Here is a 24,394-nt window from a genome sequence, read left to right as displayed (position 1 = left end):
TAATTTTGGTAGTAACGTCGTGAAAATGTCATCGTAACCATTTTTCGCCGGACGGGCAAGAACCAAAATGGTTGGCCCTCTGATATCACACTCTACTCGTAAAAGTGCAAATTTTCTTGGTGTGGATTTTATCTGTATATTGGCTTTTCTCGCTGATAATTAACACAAAGATTATTGGAAATTAAACATTTACTGTTATAATTAAATTAAATGATTAAATATAAATAAATGAAACTGTTGAAGGTCTTCTACCACTGATAAAGTATTTGATTTGAAAGAGGTCTTATTTATTTACTTGATTCTTCCCTCGATGCTTATTTTTAGAGGGTTGTGGTGTCAAAAAAATTGTGATGAAACAATCCGTGTTATCTCACTCACGGCTTTTGATTGCAGTTCAAATTAAGCAATTCAAAGTTACGCCTTAAAGTCAAGATGTCAGCGTAACTTGGCTCTCTCGAGCGAAAAACACGCAGTATGTCTCATATTTTTTCTTTCTTTTTTTTAAAAGTTTATTAGGAGCAAAACTACAGCGTATTAAGTGTTGATATTGTGTTAGGTGCAGGGCCGGAGTAAGGAGGTTATGGATGCATAAAATTGAAGGCATTATGACTTTCCTCTCTCAACTTATATTCGTCTGTATCGATAAACAATGGGACGCGTTTGCTACGGCGCCTTGATACAACTATACAACCTCGACGGATGTCCGCATTGCGTTCGAAAAATTGAAGGCGTTTTGACGCCCTGCTCATACTACCTGTGGTTGATTCGATCGACAGACGCGTTGGTCGGCGGTGACGGGGACTTGATGCAACTATTTAAACTTGATGGATGTCCGTATCGCACCGACTGAAGTGCGAAACCACGTATCTCCATTGCGGTTCTTCAAAATTTCCGTTCTTATTTCATCCCTTCCATGAGTAAAGATCCAAATTTACGACTTTAAATTTTGAACCAAATCTTCTGCTATCGAATGCGAAAAATCATGGAGGATTTAAGTTGTAGGTATGTTGACCAGCTTCTCGAAAGAGAAATAAAATTTCTAAGGAAGTCTGCAACGTCGCAAATGGAGAAACGTCGTCCCTCATTTTCCCCAAAAATATGTATGCATAAAATCGAAGGCATTATGACTTTCCTCTCTCAACTTATATTCGTCTGTATCGATAAACAATGGGACGCGGTTGCTACGGCGCCTTGATACAACTATACAACCTCGACGGATGTCCGTATTGCGTTCAAAAAATTGAAGGCGTTTTGACGCCCTGCTCATACTACCTGTGGTTCATTCGATCGACAGACGCGTTGGTCGGCGGTGACGGGGACTTGATGCAACTATTTAAACTTGATGGATGTCCGCATCGCACCGACTGAAGTGCGAAACCACATGTCTCCATTGCGTTTTAAAATTTAAATTTTCTCTTTTCATCGTTCTCATCATTTGCTCACCTCGAAATTCGTTTCCTTTTTTTTGCTCAAATTTCCCCCAAAAATCGAACTTGAATTCATGGAGGTTATTGACCTTGAACTTTGTCGATTTACCTTGAAAATGTTCTCAAAGAGAGAATCATTTGAACCTTTGCTAGCCCTTAGTTGTTGCTCACCCTCGTCCCCCCCCCCCCCAAAATGAAAGGCGGCTTTTTTCATCAAAAGCAGCTCCCCATTTATCCGATTGAATGAAATTGGTGTCAAACGACGCGGATTATTCGCTCACGTTTGCTCAGCCCTTCGTTTTTGCCCGAATCCTACCTATCGAAAAACGAATGGCGGTTGCGAACATAGTCGGTGCGCTCCCTTGATGTGCGCCAAAATGCCGCCATTCGATTAGGAGGGGAAGTGGGGGGGGTGAGCAACGGACACAAAGGGGCTGAGCAACGTGAGCAAATGATCCTGCGTCGTTTGACACCAATTTCAGCTCAATCGGACAAAGTGGGGGTGCTGTAGGGTGTTCGTTTTTGAAACCATCTCAAAACCTTGCTGGCTTTCTCCCATCTTTTGGTCCAAAAGACAAATATTGAAGTTTCAGCACCATAGCTGAAGTTACACTTTCCCCAAAGCGATGAAATTTTGGGAGCAATTACATTGTTTAAATGGGGAGAAAATAGGCCGATTCGCGGAATTACGTTTTTCGGTCGTAAAATGCGCCGAAATGATTTCAAACCTGGCCATCTCTTGAAAAGTCGTCAGGGCCTATTTTAAAGGAAATTCCACTTTTGATCCAGAGATGACGGGGGTCACGGCGCAGTTAGTTTAGAGGCGCTGCGCGCAGCAAAATGATAGCTTTGACAGTTTTTGATCAACCTCAAAAAAGGCTCCGAAGCTGAGGAAGCTAGTAATCTCATAAATTGTAATAATGTACCAGAGTTGTTTTCATCCCTTCAGAACTATTTTCGACCATTTACACTGTTGCCAAATCACTCAAGTGCAGAACATGATATACACAATTTCCTTCCAGTTTCGAGTAAATTTTGCAAATTTGTAAATGGTCGAAAATAGTTCTGGAAGGATGAAAACAACTCTTGTACTTATTTTTTTCCATTTATGAGATTAATTGCTCCTCAGCCTCGGAGGGCCTGTTTTGAGGTTGATCAAAAACTGTCAAATGCTATCATTTTGCTGCGCGCAGCGCCTCTAAATTGCGCCGTGACCCCCCCTCCCCCATCTCTGGGTCAAAAGTGGAATTTCCTCTTTCAAAATAGGCCCCTGGACGACTTTTCAAGAGATGGCCAGGTTTGAAATCATTCGGCGCATTTTACGACCGAAAAACGTATTCGCGAATCGGCCTATTTTCTCCCATTTAAGCCAATGAATTGCTCCAAAATTCATCGCTTTGGGGGGAAAGTGGGACTTCAGCTATGGTGTGAAACTTCATATTTGGCTGGGGACCAAAGGTGGCAAAAAGCCCGGGGAGCAAGGTTTGACATATTTCTCAATCGGACAAAGTGGGGGTGCTGCCTTTGATGTCCCCCAAAATGCCGCCTTTCATTGGGGGGGGGGGGGAGGGGGAGGTGAGCAACGAGAACTAAGGGCTGAGAAAAGGTGAGCAAATGATTCTGCGTCGTTTGAGACCATTTTCAGGTCAATCGGACAAAGTGGGGGTGCTAAGGTCAATGACCTCTCTGAAATTTCAAGTTCGATTTTTGGGGGGGTACATGCCTGAGCAAAAAAAATGAAAGCGATTTTCTAGGTGAGCAAATGATGAGCAATGATGAGCAAAAGAGAAAATTTAAAATTTTAAAAGTCGGGGTGCTAACTCCACGGACATATTTTTTTGGATGTTACTGGTGATACCTACGAAATCCGTACCAAAGCACGGCGCCTGAACATCAAAATTTCCCGAAATGCCGCTGGACTTATAAAGATTAAAAGCTAGTGACTTTAGGCGTTGCAGGGCTATACATTTCAGAGCCGTCTTCGTTCGTTCAAATTTCTATTCATACTCCTTTTCCCCTTTTAACGAAAACATACAAGTAGACTTGATTAATGAAACATTACAATGGTATTTTTCATCATGGCTCAGAAAAATCTTGGCAGTTATTGGAGAGATCATAATGATTTACCCGCTTAAAATAGGCAGTGAAAAACTTGCAACGTCGCAAATTGAGCTATGTATGTTATTACCTCATTGTTGGTTATGAGGAAATGTGTCACTGAGCACTGGCGAGTGTGTGGTTTCAGCGGTAATCGTGATCTACTGCCATCAGATCAAAGCGATTCTGTCGGAAGGCGCAAGGCGCTATGAGCAACTATTCCACCACCGAAGTATTGCACAGTATCAGACGGAATTGAAGGCGCACTAACGTGCACAAATTGGCTGGTATCACTCATCTCTGTGATGAGTCCTACTCTACCGTGCTAAGGAAGAACGTCGTGTGAACATTCGAGAGTTGCCGAATTTTCGCCGATAACATGTTAATTTTTGAAGTTAGCCATGAATATTTTTCCTTGATATTTTCAGGAACTTAAGTTGAAATTGCGCACAAAATTATGTGAAAAATTGGAGGATATATATTTACAAATTTTCCCAAAAATTGGTGATTTACCGAAGGAAATTTGGCAACGCCTGAAGGTTCATACGGCGTTTTCCCTTCGCACGGCAGTACTGATCCTACGATATGCGGCTCTTTTTCGGGCGATTTTTGTGGAACTTGGCACCAAGTGGCATTTTCCGACAGGAAACTTGAATTTCAACTTAAATTTCAAAATTCGAAAATGCAAGATGAAGGATTTGGTCTAAAATGCTGTTTCAGCTCCTGCTTGATCGATTATTGTGAAAGTTGGGTGTCAGGGGATATTTTCTTACAGTAAAGGTTGAATTTTCAGTCAAATCATCAAAATTAAAAAATCCGATATGGAGGAAATGACCTAAAATATATCTTGGTGGTTTCGAAACTATCAATCTTTCAATACAGATATGTATTCTTTATCTGCTTAGCTGCAAAATCAATGATTTATCAGATGATTTAGACCTCTATATCGTTGCTTTCTTCAACTTTTTTGTGTGAAAACCGCCTGTTTATTTATTCATGCATTTAGTCTTTTATTCCTGTCTAAATTATTTTATTATTTGATCATTCGGAGAGATATAATCAAGGATAATAAGCTTTATATAATAGATGTAAAAGCAAGCTGATTATAATGTAGATTGTGAGCCAGTTTGTTTTGTTTCATTTTTCAAGTCTTCGTGCCTGCTGATTTCAAAGGCTAAAAATTTTGGGGCCATTTTTGCTCGTACAAAGGTTCCTAGTCATACTTCTTTTCCTTTTTAAACAAAAGCATACGAATGAACTTGACTTAAAATAATTTTCTTCATCACAACTCAGAAAAATATCAGCAGACTTTAGAATGTTCATGTTGGTTTATCCGCGTGAAATAGGCAGTGAAAAACTTGCATGTACATTTATATAGTATGTATAATGTATAAAAGTTATATCATAAATATTGACAGTATTTCAGTTTAATCTTAATAATTACGAGACATGGCTCTTTCTCTTCCATTAAAAATAAACTTTGCCAGAGACCAACCTAAAAGCTCCAATTCCTGGAATCCAATCTACCTTTTAGATGGACAGGTTTTTTCTTTCCAAAGTCCTGGATAGTCTCACTTGACATGGGTAAATGCACCAATTTAACTACATTAACAAGAGTTTGAGACAGGAAGAAAATGAAATAATTTACTTATTGAATCTTCAAAGTTATACACATTTTTATTTCCTGGGTAAAAAAAAAACCAAACTATTTATATTAATAATGAACAGAACTAAAAAATTATTTTAAAACAACAACTTACATCTAACTCACTTTTTTACCTTCTTAACAAATTGTAAGTATTTCTTTGCATCGAAATCATGTTCTATGTCTTCCTGAACTTTTACCTGTTGTCTTGGTTTTCTAAGTGCTAATCTGATCTGCTTATCTTTATCGCTTAGTTCATTCAGGTCAAGTGGGAGCTGTAACACAAATAAAAAGAAAAATCCGTAAGTATCATCCTGTAAACACTGAAACTAATCATATTGATTTAAAATATAGGAAATACATGCAGCCCAGATACGGAGAGAATTTGTTGTAATCTTATTTTCATTTGACGCAAAGAACTAAAGGTAATAGGCTGCCATACCACTTAATTGCCAGAGTCTTAAGATGCCTTTAGAGTAAAAACAAGAAAAATCTCAACTCAGTCTTCACAGGCAGAGAGATTTCCATTGGTAAACCCACATCTTATACATAATGATATGCTAAGCATGAAGAAAAGTTGCAACTATGAAGAAAGGACTAGCCCTCGTTGGTTACTTTCGAGAGCTATCCTACAATTACATGGTTATTACTGAGGAGTGCAATTTATTCCATATTATAACTGCTAAAAAATTAGAGGAAATTTTCATACAGATAGTTAATAAGTACCTTAATGATGAGCCTTGGCTCAGGATAACAACGTGTCCTAATTGTGGAACCATCTGGCTTGACTATCACAGCTTTGTACACGCGAGCATATGTTGAGCGATGAATTTTAGTCACAGCTGCTGTTGCACTGCTCAAGTTGCGAGTGATGATAAGGGCTTGATTCATCTTGACTCTATGAAAAATGAGAAAAGAAGTAAGTTATTTTCAAGTGTAAAACAGAGGGAAGATGAAACATGGCACACAAGTACTGACATACAAGGATAAAAAACTAGAAGTGAACCAACTCTCGTTATATGATATTACTTTTAAGTAATTTCAAATTGAAGGACCCTGCACAGAAAATCAAGGAAGTCAGTGCCAGTTAAAGTTCATGATAATAATTAAATATGATGTTCTTTACAGCATTGTCAGCATAGTGAGCTCTTCAAATGAAACTTAATACATGCCATATTTGAGAAAATTAGAATTGAAAAGCGAATTTTAGAGCATTTGAAAATGCATAAATAGGTAGAGAGGGTAGAATAGGTAGAACAGGGGTGGGATAGGTAGAATAGGTAGGTCGGCCTCCTATGGTGTAGTGGTTGTAGCGCTTGCTCTATGATCGGGAGGTCCCGGGTTCGATTCCCGGCCAGGCGACCTGAGTTTGATGGTCTCAAACAATGGTTGCCTGGGACTGGTTCAGTAGGGACGGAGGGGGGGATGGGACTTAAAGCGTGGGATTAGCCCTTGTGTGCTATTTGAAGAAGTAAAAAAAAAAAAAAAAAAAAAAAAAAAGAAGTTGTGGTGAGTACGTAGATCACATTTATCTGTCTCCTCTAACAGGTAAACCACACAATCTCATAGCAACTGCATCAAAACAATGCTGCTCGCACCTGACACAGCAAAAGTGCTGCATCTTCAAGCGAAAACAGTTGAAAATTTCCAGAGTATTTACTTTTCATGTCCATTTCTCGCAAAATTGGTTATTAAGAAGTTCAATTGGGTGAAACAGCAATTTTGAGGGTTGTTTTGAGGGTTCCTGTAAAAACTTTGATCTTATCAACAGTAGTTCATCTGTTCCATGCTTGGAATCAGAGGTGCCTGTGATTAACGTCTCAATGTATCACCATGTGGCATTTTTATTTCCTGACAGTGATCACCTGAAAAATCAAGGGATAAAACATATTGACACAGAAAATCACAGTAACGATATCTCAAACGTCCATATCATCCAAGGATTATTTAACGCATACGATGAAGTTGATACAGGAGGGAGTGATCGTTTTGGAAACATGCGAGACGAGGAGTTGAGTGAAGATTATCAAATATATACTTACGACTCTCAAACACTATCACTGTAGGTCTACGTGTTAAAATCAACTCCACATAATCAAGATGGATTTGATGAACATAGTTCAGAGGACGATTTGTTCTGAAATTCCGGATTTGAGAATTGATAATTCTGAATTCACATCCGAAATTTGAGGTTAGTTTTATGTTATTGGTTTTTTGTTGTGCTGCTTTCAGCGCACTCTGGCCAATCTTCAGCAGACTAATGCCCGTGTCTCGAAGTCGCGAGTGAATCCATTTTGTCCGAGCAGACTTATTTAGAAGTGATTAGCAAGTCATCTGCTTCTGTCAATTATTTTTCATGTTTTGTATTTCTATCGATTCGGAGTATCTTATCAGTGTCCTTTCAGCTATCCATCCCTTCGTCGAGGAAAGTGACTTTTTTCGCCATCCGCGATCCACCAAGTGACAGAAAATCGGCCGTGCCTCTGCCATGGACCAATTGACTTACCTATTTTTGTTTTGATTAGTTACCGCTGAAAAAATTCAGTTCATCTCTAATTTCAACTGTACAATGTCGGTGTCGCGCCGTCATACTAAACTATTCAAATCAACGCAGCAGTCGGAAGCGGATTTCTTCACAATTCAATTCAAAATTCGTCCTGGAGTTTCATATCAAGTGGAAAATTTAGGTTACCCTGGACGTTTCTCCCCTTCAGCTATAAATTTATAGCCCACATTTTTGTGATAAACCCTAGAAATTTCTTTCACCTTTTGGAGAGTGATGAACCCTTTTAATTTGCTAACACAGACCCAGTGTACAAATACCTATGAAGCTTCCAGCATTCTCGCTTTTGGACTTCAGTTTTTATCTCGTTATCAACTAACATCATCGACTTTAAATTACCTATTCCTTTCTTCATTGAATTTGCTTTAGATACTTCAATAGTGTTTCTCGTTCTAATGAACATGAAGTGGTTTACGTAGTCATCATATAGTTGTATCTTGAGGCAACTCTAAGTTTTTAAGACTTAAACGCTGAATGAGCCCAGCAATGAGAGTTGATACTATTGATAGATAATGTATAGTGGTAGTGATAGTGGTTATTGTGACACCCCGGAACCAAGCAGCAATGATCTTCAGTGCCCAACATCAATTGTTGAAACTACGATGGAAGATAAAATTAAGGATTGTCTCATGTCAGGGCCATCTTGTCGAGCACTTCGGCATGCTGTCATGGGACTCAACCGCTTGGATGACTTTTCCTGTGAACACATTGGAAATGGATTTTACTCCAAAGTGTACAAGGTATGTTTTCATATGTTTCATGTTTTTAGTTCCATTTTTGTCGGATTGCATTTAGCTTTAACACCTCTACTCCGTTGAAGCAGAGTTCAGCCACTCTCAGATGTTGGATATCCATTCTGGAAAACAAAGTACCTCAGTAGTACGTAACAATACTTTAGCAGATGAAGTCCCAGTGTCCAATGTTTGGATCTTGTAGATTTTCAATTGAAGATGTTTATTTCGATATTCTTTAAGTAAGTAATGTTGCCTAGATGTACCCAGGGGTGTTCAGAAATGCAACAAGATTTGGAAGGCATCAGCTCCTGATGAAGTCTTCGTACAGAATGCTGCTTTTGAAATTGATTTTCTGAAGTTATAGTGTTTTAATCCAGATTTTGTCCAACATTCCCTAATTACGCTTACTTTATAGCCCTCCCATTAGGCAGGTAGATAGGTTCGTTAGCCAAATTGGTCCTAACTACCTCATCTAGGTAAAATTATGTCGATCAAATGCCCCAAGGGAACTTTACTTAGCCTGTTGTTTACGAGAATAGAGAGGCTGTAACTTCTCTGTTTTGTGGCGTCAAACTAATGGATATTAATGAAGAACAACAATTGTCTTTAGATCATCAGAGCATCGATGAGTGAAGTAGTTACCACATTGACCAATCAGAGTGGTTCTGAAGCAGCCATAGTTGCATGAGGCATGATTGAATCTTAGTGGAGTAATACTTAATTTTTTTTTTTTAGTCATAAATAAACTGAGCAGTTTTCTGAAATAAAATTTTGTCCTCTTGCGAAAAAGCTCTTACTTATGAATTTTTGCATTAGGTACATCAATCCCTGAGAAGATATCGGCACGAAAGAAACTTGCGTCACTTTCATAAAAACCATTCACATGTCTAACCGCGACCGAGTTTCATCTACTAGCAGGATGTCACAGAAACAAAGTTACGGCCTCTCAATTCTCATAGGCAACGATTAAGTAGCCGGTCATTTGGTGTATCAGCTCAAATCAATCAAATTCTGGCTCTGCTCCTGTGCAACTTCAATTTACAGTATAAACAGGCAGGCACGTTTGTTGACAATACTGTTCGTTGTTAGGAGAGTACCGGTGGTGCAGTTCAGATTGCCTCTTTGTAATTTTCAATGAATCCCAGCAGATTCCTCTATGCTTGTAGTTTGCAAATTTCCTGGTAAACTTATGAACAGTTCAATTCCAATTTTGTTCGCAGTTTCACCAGAAGTTCCTGAAAATTTCAAGGAAAAATATTCATAACATTCCCCAAAAATAAATGTTTTATCAAAGGAAAGGCAACTCTCGAATGTTCATACAGCGTTCTTCCTTAGCATGACAGTATACAGGGTGTCCCAGGATTAAGTACAAATATTGAAGGAGTCGATACCTTGGGTAAAAAAAGATGACTTTGTGGTATAACTTCTTTTCCAAAAATTCCCTTTAGGCCACCCCGTGCCCTCCACCACGCTCGCACCCAACCGTGCTCCATTCAGTGGCTATTACCTATCTCGACAACGATCAGTCATAGCAAAAAAGTGCAATACATTTTCTAAATATATCCAACGTTCAATCTTGTGATGCCATCAAAAATCCATTTTTGTCGCTATAAAAATTAATTTTGGCCACTTTTAGGTTCGATACCCCCGCCCCCCCGTAAACCCCCCCCCCCCCCCCTTAAAATAAGTGTTCCCTTGTTGGAGGTTGAAAATGAAAAGAGGGCCAGAAACTACTTCTAGTTACCAATTTTCATTAAGTAATATTGGTTGAAAAACATTGTCATGGTGTTAAAAAGACGATTATTTTTCTCCAACTTTCCCCCAGGAAAAGCGTTTTTAGATAAAAGTTACACTACAAAAACGTCTTTTTTTGACCCAAGAATTGGCTCCTTCAATATTCATACTGTATTCGTACTATTACGCTGCCGTTTGACGCAGAAGTTGAGGATTTTTCAACTTTCTGCGTCAGCGTTGCGTTGTTCAGCGGCACCGCGTTACGAGCGCGTTATATTCGGAACGGTCCCGTAGTAATAAAGAGCCGTTGCCGCTAACGCAAGCCCTTGCGTTCATTGGAAACCAGGCTTGTCTTGGGACACCCTGTACAGCCCGTAACTTTTTGTTGAGTGTAGTTTCTAGATTGCAAGGGTCTAGAAAGAATGTTTATCCGAAAGGGCGGGAGGGAGGTGGCGAGAGCTAAAACAAGTGTCTCCGGTTTGGTGAGATGGTAAGTGTGAGTCATGGGTTTGTTCCGGTGGCACGGTGCAGCGCCCGGGTCCCGGGTCGGGATCGCGGCGGTGGCCTTGTCACTTGTCAGAAGCTGAAATGAGCTGAAACGCCTCAACGGGAGCAGGGACTCGACGGGAGCAATGCGCGCCGGCCCTTCGTCCCCTCGGCCGCGTCCGCGTTGCCAGTCCTAGGGATCCTCCCGTTGACCCCCGATCTCCTAACCGGCAACTTTCTCATGAATCAGTGGGTCGAGTCGAAAACTGGGTGCTCTTGAACCCAGGAATGAATGGATGGCATCGTGGTTCAGGGGTTCATGTCGCAGGCAAATCGTCGCCCGGCTAACCAAAGGGCGTAACTACACATTGAGATGAGCCTTCATGGAATCGCAAAGCATGGCAGTCGATTTGAAGAAATTTTCGTGAAGTGTTGATCTGGGTGTTCCTACCAAGAGAACTTTCAGAAATTTTGAGATTTTGGGAAAATTAGAAATATCGATGGCGTACTTAAGTAAGTCGGCAATCACATATCGACGGTATAAGTCGGCGATCACATAACTCGGTTTGCGACGTGGCAGACTTCCTGTCATACTTTAAAACTGCCGTGATTTTCCTTCTATGTGCGAAAAAAATTCTGCAAAAACTTCAAGAAATAATGTCAATTTGTTCTCCTTTAAAAAATGACGTAGAGGCGGAGATTTTCAGACACCGCAAACGAGTTATGTGATTGCCGACTTACACCGTCGATATCTCGTTTGCGGTGTCTGAAAATCTCCACCCCTGTTTTTTTTTTTCTTTTTCTTTTTTTTTTCTTTTTTTTGTTTAAAGGAGAACAAATTGACATCATTCCTTGAAGTTTTGGCAGATTTGTCTTCGCACAGAAAAGAAAAATCAAGACCGTTTTAAAGAATTGCCGTTTAGTAATTTTTTGTTTAAAAAATAAAATATGACAGGAAGTCTGCGACGTCGCAAACCGAGTTATATGTGATTGCTGACTTTCGATTTAGGCAAAATCGTTTTAGAAAATTGATAAATTCGGTCGAGAGAAGAAAATATCGATTAACGGAGTAAGCGGCAGATGGCTTGCCGCGACACCTCTGCCTAGGGATCTAAAAGTTGGAATTCATTTTGGAGACTTTAGCAGAATAGCACGCACACATTCACATGTTGAGGGTATCACTCCCACCTTGGAGAGCCACCGGGAACTTCGTCGGTAATTTCCGGAAACTTTCCCGTTCCCACCCCTAGCACATGACCATGCCGGGAAAGTTTAGTCCCAATCCGTACCCCCCTCCCCCCATCTCCAAACATCCCTAAAACGATCGAGAAACTTCATGTCCCTGAGTAATGCATTCGGTACTTTATGTTCTTGTTTTCACTTCCTCACGGATGTGCTTTCACGCGCTTGTGTTTCTAACCAAAGAACATCAGCAAACTTTAGGGACCAAGTACTTTCTTTTCGTACAAAATTAGTCTCCACTAAAATAGACAGAATGAATTTTGCAACCTCCACTTATTCTCATATTTAAATCCTGCAACTTCTCTCTCTCCGTCTTCCCCGAAGAACCGAATGCAGGTGAAAGGCAGGCGATAGCAATCTTTAAGAGTCCCTCTCAATTTATGCAGTCTAGCTGTTAGAGAAAATAGTTTGCACGTCCGAGTGAAACAAAAAACATTAAACAAGAAGGACGTAAATACGTTCTCATAGGCACCCTGAACCCACAAGAGTACATACGTAACAGGCTTCGTGTAAAAATTTAGACAAGTCTTCCTTGCAATTTCATTTGAATTCCGCTATTTTTGATGATGAATTGGACGCATTCGTGATCAAATTAACTATGTGCAGACTATTTAAATCGATAGGAACTGTATGCATAGGATTCACGCGATACTGAGTTCCTTGTGATTTGCACATAGTTTCTTTCAGTACGAAAACGTCGAAGGACACAATCAAAACGATGAATGTAATAATAAAGTTTTAATTGCTCTTTGTTTTAGGGGAAACACTCGCAGGTGTTTTTTAAAAGTGCGAAGGTTTGCTCTTAAATTGTTCGTTCTAACGTGTCCGGGTTGTTCTTGCGATTTGCAACAGTCTTATCTATGGTTTCTAGAGTCGCGATAAACTAAAAAAAGGGCTTCATCTCAAAACGAAACCCACTCAGGAAAATGAGTGGATTTCTCAAGGATTTTGGTGCTGACAACCAATAATTTTTTTCTGTTTTCGCTCTGCAACCACTTTAGTTTTATTTCATGGTTCGCTCAAGCACGTGATTCTGAAGTATTGGGTGAAAGTTTAAAAAAATTGATAAATTATTTTTCAAAACTATGTATAGGTACTAATTTGTTTTCTTAAGGAGAATCTGGAAGAATGAGAGATAACCACTAGGTTTTCATCCAAGTATTTCTGTCAGCAAATCAAAGAAACATCAGGGAATGAAAAAGTCAAGAATTGTAGACATCATAGAGCAATAAATAACATTCGCACTAAAAACAAATGCGTTTGCTCATCAAAAAATCGTAACGTTCCAAATTGAAACATTTGTTCTTCAACTCGCATGATCCTTACTGCCGTGCTAAGGAAGAACGCCGTATGAGCCTCCAGGCGTTGCCAAATTTCCCTTGATAAAACACGAAGTTCCCGGTAAAATTATGAATATTTTCCTTTCGATTTTCCTGATAATTTTGTACGCAATTTTATCTAAAGCCCCTGAAAATTTCAAGGGATAATATCCACAAATTTCCTCAAAAATAAACATTTTATCGAAGGAAATTTGACAACTCTCGAATGTTCATACGGCGTTTTTCCTTAGCACGGCAGCATACTGCTGTACCAAGGAAGAACGCCGCGTGAACGTTGCAGAGTTGCCGAATTTCCTTCGATAAAATGTTTATTTCCAAGGAAATTTAAGTATGTATATTTTTCCTTAAAATTTTCAAGAACTTTAGGTGAAATTGCGAACGAAATTAGCAGAAAAATGGGTAGGAAAATATTCATAAGTAAACCAGGAAATTCGTGCTTTATCCAAGGAAATTTGACAGCGCCTGAAGGTTCGTACGGCGTTTCTCCTTAGCAAGGCAGCGAACGAAACAACTCAAAAAAGTTTTAATGAAAAGAGAAAGGACCGAGATTGCTTCGCAGTGTGGCAACCGCGGGGTTGGCTATCAATTTAATTTGATTTGGCACCCCTTTGCTCATGTCAGACGATGTTTCAGTGTTAAGACACGGGTGCGGGAGTTGCGGTCTGCCCGGCACCAATAAACATCATTTAGCTGGAGCTTTCTGTTTTAAGCTGGACCTCAGGAAAAGTTTGATATGGAGGGACGGAGTGTGAATAAGCACGGAATTACACCTTCGCTTTTACTGTACGACCGACCTCTGCGCTTGTCCTCGGTCGTTCAACTTTTCATTTATATCAGTTTTTTTATCATTATTATTTTTTTTCATATATAAATAATTGCAGAATGTATAGAGAGCCGTCCATGTGCCATAGAGTCTCTTTAAATTAGCAACAAACAATAACATTTCCGCAGCAGTTCCGAAATCAATGTATTCTTTAAAGCCTCAATCAATGAAATTGATGTTTGTCCTTGAATTTTTTGCTTGCTGCAGAAGTCCTTGATCATGGCTTTGAAAAGCTGTGTCAGACCCTCTAGTTCATTCCACATACTGCCGCGCCATGGAAAAACGCTTCACAAACCTTCAGACGTTGCCATATTTCCTTCGATTAAAATCGAATTTACTGGTAAAAGAGTCAATATTTTTTTTTCAAATTTTTTCAGGAAATGTTATACGCGATTTAATCTAAAATATCTCAGAAATGCAAGGAAAATCATGGACAACTTTCCTCATAAATTCATTTCTTTATCAGTGAAAATTAGGCAACTCTCGAATGTTCATACGGCGTTCTTCCTCAGCACGGGCAGCATACCCCAACTTCCGAGTCGTTAAAAGCATCCGCTCAGTGTACACAGGTGGTTAGACGATCGATCGTCATAACAGTTGGGTCCTGATCATACGCGGTTATTGCACGCACATCCATAGTCAGTTTCGTATAACACTTTTTTCCTCGCAGCATCAACTTAAATCGGATAGCCTCGGGTCTCATAGACCATACAGGTCAAGATGGTGATAAGAAGGATAATTGTGGACATGAGCATCTCTGTAGTGAGGTTACAAGGAAAGACAAAGAGGAAGATTAGAAAAGGAAAAGAGGCAGGGGAGGAGATGATGAAGAAGAGGAAATTCCTCCTCTCTCTTGTCTTCCTTCTCTATTCATTTTTCTTTCTCCCTTTTCCTCCCCTTTTTTGCTCCCTTTTCCCCCTTCATCTCTTACTTTCTTTCGTCCCTCTCTCCTCTTTTCCTTCCTCTTCCTCCCTTATTCGCCTCATTTTCTCCCCTCTTTTCTATTTTTCGCTCTTTTTCTTCCTCTACTTCCTATTTATCCTACCCTTCCTCATCCTTCTTCTTCTTACTCTTATTCTGCTTCTGCCGCTACTTCTATTTGTTCTCCCCCTCTCTCTTCCAATTTCTAATGCGTCCTCATCCGACACATGCTAGGACTCTGACAGGCCCGGAGTCTACGTTGAGGCTAGGGTTAATCCGACCGTCGGCGGATTTGAGGAAGCTGCCAAAGGTCGCGAAGAACAAAAGATGGTGGCTATTGTCGTCGCCGGCCGGGCCCGGGGTGAGGGAGGAAAGGGGACGGGGGGGCGGGGGGCCCTGACCTCATCCCGATCGAGGAGTGAGCGGCCGCGAGGATTTGCGAACGCAGGCACGTACGGCAATTGGCGAACTTACTCACCTCGGTCTTCCTGAATCGCCGATTCCTCGTGAATCATCGCCGCATCCTTTGCTCTTGTCGCGTCTCGTCCCGGGATGAGAACCCGCGGCGCCGAGATAACATGTGTCTTTTCCTGACGTCCCTCCGACCTTCATCCACGCTGGTCGTGAGTCATGTCCATCCATCATGTGTCTTCACCCCCGAATCAATCGAGTTATCGGTTAGATTTTTCGAAAAGATACGCCAAAAGAGTATACCGATAGATCTGCACGGATAGTCCCAAGGAAAGTGAGACGTAGGTATACTCTGCCCGACCAGCGGGGCGATTATTGAAATGATATCGACTCAATGTCGCCGCTTTGTCGTGTCGCGCCATCGACTAAGCATATGCTTAGTCGATGGCGCGACACGACAAAGCTGCGACATACAGTCGATAGCATTTCAATAATCGCCCCGCAGAACTCCGCTTTTGGCTACCGCCGCGCCGCTAGAGCTGTGGCGCGAAATTTGAATTTTAACAACTTTGCAGCATTGACAGAAAACAAACATGATCGCCAGCTGTTGATAAATCCGAACAAATTCTTCAAGAATTAAAATTCATTTGCTTTTAGTGATCTGGCTGTTTTTCGAAAGCCAAGCTCTGGCCGAAACGGTCGGGAAGAGCATACCTAGTACGTTTCGATTTAGTCTGCCGAAAATACTCCAAAATATCCGCTTATAGTTTGAAAAATGATAAATATTCGCAAAATCATCCGAATTGAATGCCATAAGACACTAGGCTATCCAACGCGACGGTCTGGTAAACGAGGAAAGAAGGAAATAGCGGCGACCAGGAAAAGTCAAGGAAAGGCAGGAAATCTCGCTTATAGTGCGTCGGTTCGGCAATTCATTTCAGCCGATACAATGGTGCCATTCGAAAGAGCGCAAACGTCTTCCCACTACCTTTTTCCCATACTTGAATCAATCTCTAGACAAGAAAATCTTTTTCGAAGTATCAGTGAAAGTTAGCGTATATTGTAGAATTAATCAAGTTTTGGTCGAAGATCAGGGAAAGTCAGAAAATTCGAACATTTTTGCGGCAAGGAAAAGGAACGAAAGTCAGAAAAAGTGAGTGAAAGTAAGGGAATTCGAAAAGCTACTGTGGAAACTCTGTACATTGAGTTCTATGTTTTTCAAAAATATCCGTATTTTAGTCCATAACCCAATGAATTTATAATTTACCGCGAAACCGACCCCACAGGTTTTAGTTAATGCTCATTTACTGTTTGTAAGTGCACAGAATACCTTCATTTACTTATCCGCTTTTATTTCTTAACTTGAAATTGCAGTTGTGATAATCAAGCTGTAGAATTTTTCTTTTTACTTAACTCTGAATGAACAAAATCTTTGCAAGAATAAAAAAACCAAATGAATACATTTCATTAACGTTGGAACCGTATGCTTTAATATTGTACCGAAGCTCTTCGATCTTAGTAAATTGGAGCTTAACTTAGTCGTCTCATGCGAGTCGAATGAAAGAGAGTATTTTAATTTAACCTGGCCTTCGAAACCGCTGAAGAGGCCAAAAGAGTCACTCCATGTAGGACCCTTTTCGCTTGATTAAAACGAATTGGCGTCATGTTACTTTCTTCTGTGAAGGGGATGCTTTCCCCCTCATCCGAAACTCATTTCACCCTCAGATCCAGGGAGTGAAGGGACTTCCCATGAATCATACCCTGAAACCTTTCCAGTCCACGCACAAGTTTTTATCTCGGTTTGTCAGAAAAGAAAACAGTCTTACTGTCTTTCATCATTTAATTAACTAAGTCGACAGTATATCGTCATGCGTTTTATTGTCTTACCGTCGCAAGTTTCAACAAATGGTTCTCAAGAAAATTGCTAAACGATTTTTTCTTCTCGTAATTAACTTTTTTTTTCGGCTGTAGCATGCGGCAAAATAGTACGTGCAAGCGAATACCCATTCGATTCACTCAGCGTGCATTGGCTCATAATCAATGGATGGCGCGATATAATCTTACCTTTTGGACGATACAATTATTCGTACTCTCTGGTAGGTTTGTTGCCTATGCAGTAAAATTGAAGGCGCAAGTTTAGAAGAAGATTCGTCGCATTAGTCAAAGATAAATGCAACATAATTTGAAACAGAATTGAAATTATCTTTAAAGATTGTGAGAGGTGCAAAATTGGAGATTTTTTTTTTCTTTAAAGCTCAAGCACCTAAACTTGTTTTACTCTTTCTCGCTCACAAATTAGGGAGATAGTCAGAACAACCGTGATCAAGTTTACTCTCGCCTTCCCCTGTTCTCATTTTCATGTCACGCACCCCTTCCCTTGACCTCAACTCCCATCTAGGACGTTGACAGGATCAGCCTTCATTTTTAAGTTTTAAAAAAAATATGTTTTACAAAGTAGAAACGAGGAACCTGCTTCAAAAAATTTCCTACAGGAAATTTAAGATACATGCTTTTTTCATTGTGAATCACACGAAGTCTCTAATTATATTTTCCATGGATGAGGGTTCGGTTCAATCCTGAAATGTATATTGAAAACACGTTGCAGGTTCAAGCTCTTATCCAATGGGTGAAAGGTTTCAGAAACACCATCGCATCGAAAACTTACAACACATCGGTAGTGGGTGGAGAAAAGGTTCCAATCTCAAGTAAACAGGACGGAGTTTGTAAAACTTTAATATCAGCCGATGTTACGGTCGCACGAGGGAGGGTGTGTGTATGTGTGAAATATAATCCCGGCGCGTTTTTTCCGCTCTGTCGGATGGAGTTACGCGAAATCTCACGGCTCCAGTTGTAACCGTTCGAAAGTGAGGAGTACTTTCATCGTTATCGTAACTCACTTGACACTGACTGCCTCTTAGCACGCACAGTCTACGCTTTGTTAAGCTTCTCCGAAGAAAAAAAGAGGACTCGTGCGAACTTTTAGTTTAAACTTGGAGCGGAAAACTATCAATTAGCCATTATTTTGTATTTTTTGCGCCGTCCATGATCGAGGGCCTTGAAATTTTAACTGAATTGGACCGCTGAAGCAGGAAAGAACCATGCCACATCAGCCATTGCCAAGTTTAATCGGGCTATCTTATTTTTTATATAAAATCAGCTGTGTGGATTTTTGTGAAAATGTCAGTGAATTTTTTGTATAGCACGAAGAAAATTCCTTGAAATTTTCAAAAGAATCCCTACAAACGTTCTCTTGTAAAAAATTAAATTGCCCAGTTAAATTTGGCAGTAGGTGATGTGGGTTGGTTCCTTTCCGTTAAACGCGGTCCATGTTTGGTGAACTCAAAGTCCCCGCTTTTAATTAATGAACGGCTAAACATTGAAAAGAAAGTCTTGGATCCAGAGTCTAGACTCAAAAAAAAGTTTACAAAAAAAATTTACTCTTGATTCAGTCGGATTTTTGCTGGAATCAAAAGGAAGTCCGCTATAATTAAGACGCTCGGCTCTCGATTCAATCAATCATCTGCTTGAATCAAGAGTAATTTTCCTTGTCAAATTGTTTAAGAGTCTAGTGTCTAGACCCAAGAAACTTTTTTCCTGTGAAGAGCGAGAAAGATGAAACTTTGACATTGCTCCTGTTCATATCCTGAAGGAAACCATCTTTTGTGTAGGTTAGCATATTTAAGTCCCTTATGAAAGGGTAACGGGCGGAGGTGTCTGGAGACTCGGTGACTCCCAACTTTTTTTTCAAAATGCAACTCCTGATTGGTAATAAACCGTAAGAAACAGTTTAAAAATGAAAGTATTAGTGTTCATTGCAAGTCGTAGGCTATATCACTGCCAAAGTATTACTTTTCCATCGTTAACCACTGAAAGGCTAAGGGGTTGAGTAGATGAAATAGGACTATTGGCACACCTTGTATGATTATTTGCAATGCTTTGAAGGTCGTATTGCAGGGGGTTTCCCGTTAAATACCCGAGGCAACTTTGAAATCCCACAGCAAAAATACACAAAGTGGTGGTATGTTATCGATTATTGGAGAAAATGAAAACCTATCACCGCTATAGTTAAATCAGGTACGATATGAAAATACACTATTGTACTTTAGGCATTGATGTCATTAGGCATTACATTAGGCTCTGATGTCATTTGTGAAAATAGCTGAGTTTATATTTACCAGTCTTGAACTCCGTTTCATTCAAGAGTCCTGGAAATCAAGTACTTACCCATCGTGGGCTAAATTTAATCCGTGATTACGACAAGAATTATGGAAATCTGACCACTAATTTATTTATAATTCTCCATGGGCTGCCTGAAAATTTAGTAAATCCATCTTTTTTCGACGAATATTCATTTGATAAGCACGTGATTATACTTTAAGCCTCTTTGCACCCATAATTAATCGCTTTTCTCTTTTTGTTTATTATTCGTATTTTGTGGCCATTCAAACGCGATGCAATTCGAAAACTGCTCTCTGTGAACACATTCCTCGTGCAGTGGAAGGATTAAGACTTTCTGACTTTACATTGGTTTTTTGCTCATCAACGGTTTCGTCGCAATTTTGATAATTCCTCAACTAATTTTTTTAGATAATTTTGCTGATAAGCTATTTGTATTGAAAATCTAAAGCCAGGCTTATTTTTTAGAAGTCTCTGCAAGCTGAAAGAACTCAGTAATTTGTAAACAATTTTTGCGTTTGGTATAAAGGAGCAGATTGCTATCAGGAATTCGTTTTTCTTCACTCCCTCGCCCTTCTTCTTTTCTTTGCTTCGCTCTCTTCCTCTTTCCCCTCTTCTTTCTTCCCTGTTCATCGGGTTGTTGAAACACAGTCGCCAAGAATGCACCCTGGATTTTTAGGCGTAGAAACGGACGGGTCGGACTTTACGTCCGTATAAAATTTGGATTTTTGAAATTTTTGGTCACTGTGAGCATTAGGGGAGGCTATTTTTCTGAGAGTGCCTTAATTCATACGAATATGTCCGTGCTTGCGTCATGGCAGCGTTTAAGAGAAGGAAAAGAAGTAACAGAACGTGAGAAAATATGGAGAATAGGTCTTATGTGGAATTTTGAGATACGCCCTTAGGTCAGAGGGACGACGATGAATGAGAGAAATCGTACTTCTTCCTTCCATTCTGAGCACGTAAATGATCCTTCCTTTTTTTCTTCTTTTTATGGATGGGGACGAATATTTCAGAAAATAAGTGGTTAATGAACTAAATTTTATTTTTAAAATCTTTTAAAAAATTGACTGACAACAATAATTGTTTATTACTAAAAAAACCGAAGTCTGTTTGAGTCGAATCTATCACTCCATGAATATAAGCCTGTCGTACAAAAAAATCATTATTTTCCTGAGTTCTGATGTTTATCTACAAGTGGAGAAGTGCCGTCTGCGAAAAGAGGAAGGAACTTTATGCAAAATCAAAGTTCAGTTGTTTACCGAGAAATTTTTATCGGCTGATCGTGCCTATGCTCTCTGTAGTTTTTTCATGAGGCGGGGAAATTAGCAGATTTAATTGCGAACTAGAAGTGCAAATTTCCCACGTGTCAGCGAGTTAATTTTGGAAACTTTTATTATTTTCAATGTGCTATGTGAAACTGTCATGAGGTAACAAGTCTCGTTTTTTTTTTTTTTTTTTTTTTTTTTTGAGTCCTAACCCTGACCGATGTCCACTCCATCGGAACGCATCGAAATTCCCGCTGAATTTATTTTCTCTTTTTGACGTAAGCAAACGTGACCTGTTGCGGAAAAAATTAATAATTCGCACGCGACTGCTTCGGAGCCATCCCGATAAAATTCCATATCCGCGCCGGAAATTCGGGAACATGCTAATGGCATTACACAATCTCAGCTCGCGCCGAATCTCCCGTACCTAGATCCGGCGTCCATTTTCGATTCTTTTTGCCTACACCCGTAAGCCGCTTCCTTGCCGCCCCCACCCTCAACTTTAATTGGACTTGGTAGACCGTCTAATTGCGCGACGCGTACTTTCTACGGTCACCGGGCGTTGCGGACGGAGATGCAAGCACCCATTTTTTTTCGTCGCGAATTTCGGCGCCGATCATTCCGCGAATAGGTAAAATTGTGCGGGAGAAAGTACGCGGGGCCGAGCAGTGTTTTAGGAGAGGAGCGACGCTGGCGCAACTAGCGGCCGGCCGTTTAATTACATAATTGTGTCGGGGCTTATCTTATTGGTGTATCTTGCTCCTTAGCCGGCATCACTTTCTGTGGAGGAATGTTTTCGGCTTCCTCAACGGTGGTGCACACTCGGGTATGAAATGTAGCTTGCCGCTCTGTGCGCTCTCCGCGCCGCACAGTGGACCAAGTCAACGGACATCATTTTCTTGATTAAAACCGCAAATTTTAATCTTCATCTCCTCACTTTTTAAACTTCAAGGGGTGGTTTTGGAAGAAAATTCTACGTGAAAACCAATGAAACCACTTTCAGAACCTCAAAGTTTTGTATAAACGAGTTATAAGCGTTTTAAGTTTCCAAGTGTTGTCCGACCTTTTCTATTCCACTGTGCGGCGCTCGACGGCCGTTGGTCGCTTCTGCCTCCCTTGCTTGTTTTATAATTTCTCATTAATTAAAGCCGCGCGTATAGTGGCCGTGCAGATGAGAAAGTTAATTAAAATGAGTTGTGGTGTGAAGCGCCACGCCGCGCCGCCAAAGCCGTAAGCTGGGCCGACTGACGCGTAACAGGTCAGTCAGTTGCTTCTTCGCCCGTCCCGCTCGCGTCAACCTTCCCTTGCACTTTCTATGCCGCGCGTCAACTGGTCTAGCCGCGCCTCGCACGTTTGCATCCCAGACGTCCACCTCCAAAACGGGGTATGTCCAAAAAATCGGAAACAGAGATACCAGGTATCCCCCGTCGGGGCGAGGTTGGTGAAACGGAGGATGAGACCAGCGCTCGTCGGTACTGCCGCGCTAAGACGGAACACAGTATGTGCATTCGATGGTTGCCAAATTTCCCCGGATAAAATATGTATTCTCAAGGAATGCTACTCTGGAAAAAAAAACACATTGGATCTAGAGTCGAGACAAAAACATCGACAAGAAAAAATACCCTTGATTCAATCGGATTTTTGCTTGAATCAAGAACCAAGCCTCTTAATTTGAGCGGATTTCCTTTTGATTTAAGCTAAAATCTGATTGAATCCAGAATATTTTTTCTGCCAATGTTTTTAAGGGTTTGGACTCTAGATCCAATGTGTGTTTTTTTTTTTTTTTTCAGTGTATGTATACCCATTTTTCCTTGAAATTTTCAGATGTTTTAGATTAAATTGCGATTATTTGCGGATCCAGCAAATTGGCAACATTGTCTTTTCTCCATTTAAACATATGGAAATGTATCGATTCTTGAAGGGGCCAGGTGCTCCGACAAGAATCGAGTATTTAGCATAGGTTTAAATGGAAGAAATCCGGTGTTGCCAATTTGGTGGACCCGCCTCTGATCTCGATTCAAATTGTTGGAAAATTTTGAAGAAAAATAGTCAGGATTTTCCCAGGAAATTCTTCTTCAATTGAAGGAATTATGGTAACGTCGAGAAGCTCATACGGCGTTCTTCCTTAACACGCCGAACACCTTAATGATCGATTCTCTAACATAGCTTCAAGTGGGGGAAACATAGATGATCGATTATTAGCGCCTCGCCACTGACTTCGGCGTTCGCTTGACTGCAGCTTGCGCCTTCAAAAAATTCTAATCGTGGACGCGTTAAGGGAAGCGAGAGGAAGCAAGCATTGAGATACTGAACGTACAATTTTTTCAATAAGACAATATAGACAGTAAGACAAAACTATAGAGTCCCTTTATACTGAGAGTCAAGACAACACCCCTCGTGGAGTCACAAACGGGAATAAAGATTACAGAAATTGAACGTTTTTCGTAATCTTTGATCGGCTCATTCTTAAATTCCTTTCTCCGTTCCTTCTTTCATTCCGTTTGTTCCTTGTCGAACCCGAAATTCCTCGGTCCATTCCAGATTATAATCTTTGCAATTGGTGAAAATGTAATCTTTATTCCCGTTTGTGACACTGAGAAGGCCTAAAATCCGGTTAACCAATCAGAAATGGATTCGCATTGTCTTGACTCTCAGTATAAAGGGACTCTAGACAAAACGATACAGGCAAAGAAGAGAAGGGGCAAATTGAGCGATACTATGGGTGAAAGAGAGTGGTCGCAATGGAGAAAGGATGTAAGTAATAGACTATCGGTAACCCACGAGGGATCATAAAGTTAGTCCATCATTTCCCCCTTAAGTCTATAGTAAATGCCCGCTTCTGCCAATAGGATCGCTCCATTTTGCCCTTTGTCTTCTTTTTCTATCGCTTTGTCTATCAATTCCAATAATCAGCCCGCTGCTAGACTTGGACCTTAGAGACCAAAGGAACAAAATGGAACAGGAAAAGGTGGGTGATGAAAAACATACCGACGTACATTTAATCAAACCGATTGATTAAGTCTCAATAAGTGGAAAGTTTTCAAGTGGGCATGCCTCGAAATTACTTAGCTCGATCGAATGAATGCAAATCATGATTTGCGCTACCTTGAAGGAGATTAGGTGAAGATAAACGGTTTCAAGCTTAAGTGTGTTAATAACGATAGACTGCTCAATTGAAAAACGATAGAATATTGCAGAGAGGAGTGCAGTCAATGAGGGAGGAGGAAAATGAATTCATGAAGATGTAGCATTGAAAAAGATTAAATGAGCCACCAAAAACCTTGGACATCCATAGTTTGGCTCGTGCAAATTGGTTTTTCCAATTTAAAACGAATGAACAAAATTCCGCATTTCGACTGAGATTTTCTTCAGATCGATGGGTTCGAGCCTATGCGATAAGACTAATCTTTCGTTTTGAAAAGTGTGAAAACATAAAAATTAATGTTAAATTTAAAATAATTATTTTATATTTAATTAAAAAAAAATAAAAACTAATAGGATAGACTTAAACTTATTTTAAAAATCCT

The 24,394-nt window shown here is 40.2% G+C and overlaps 2 protein-coding genes across 3 annotated transcripts in view; one reads left to right on the top strand and one right to left on the bottom strand.

Annotated features, from left to right (window-relative positions):
• Window positions 1–5,182: 5,182 nt before the first annotated feature.
• On the bottom strand, window positions 5,183–7,363 carry mRpL55 (mitochondrial ribosomal protein L55). The gene is made up of 3 exons (XM_019056874.2): window positions 7,212–7,363; window positions 5,896–6,067; window positions 5,183–5,444 (listed from the first exon to the last, which is right to left on the bottom strand). The coding sequence occupies exons 2-3, from the start codon at window positions 6,058–6,060 to the stop codon at window positions 5,292–5,294; spliced, it is 318 nt and encodes a 105-aa protein (XP_018912419.1). The 5' UTR covers window positions 6,061–6,067; window positions 7,212–7,363; the 3' UTR covers window positions 5,183–5,291.
• Window positions 7,364–7,466: 103 nt separating this feature from the next.
• cdi (serine/threonine kinase) overlaps window positions 7,467–24,394 on the top strand; it is a 52,242-nt gene continuing 35,314 nt past the window's right edge. Inside the window, exon 1 of one of the 2 annotated variants that reach the window (XM_019056872.2) lies at window positions 7,467–8,472. In XM_019056872.2, the coding sequence (XP_018912417.1) occupies window positions 8,245–8,472 (228 nt within the window). In that variant the 5' untranslated portion in view covers window positions 7,467–8,244. The remainder of the gene's footprint in view (window positions 8,473–24,394) is intronic. The other variant, XM_019056871.2, reaches the window with a different exon arrangement.

This window comes from Bemisia tabaci, chromosome 5 (genome assembly GCF_918797505.1).
Source record: "Bemisia tabaci chromosome 5, PGI_BMITA_v3".
In the NCBI taxonomy this organism is placed as follows: domain Eukaryota; kingdom Metazoa; phylum Arthropoda; class Insecta; order Hemiptera; family Aleyrodidae; genus Bemisia; species Bemisia tabaci.
This window is presented reverse-complemented; position numbering and strand designations above follow the sequence as displayed.

What these genes read in the sequence shown, in the direction of transcription:
- mRpL55 (XM_019056874.2), bottom strand. Translation starts at nt 6,060, where the DNA reads ATGAATCAAGCCCTTATCATCACTCGCAACTTGAGCAGTGCAACAGCA. An exon ending in AGCCAAGGCTCATCATTAAG is followed by an intron (nt 5,445 to 5,895) that starts GTACTTATTAAC and finishes TTTGTGTTACAG; the next exon opens with CTCCCACTTGACCTGAATGA.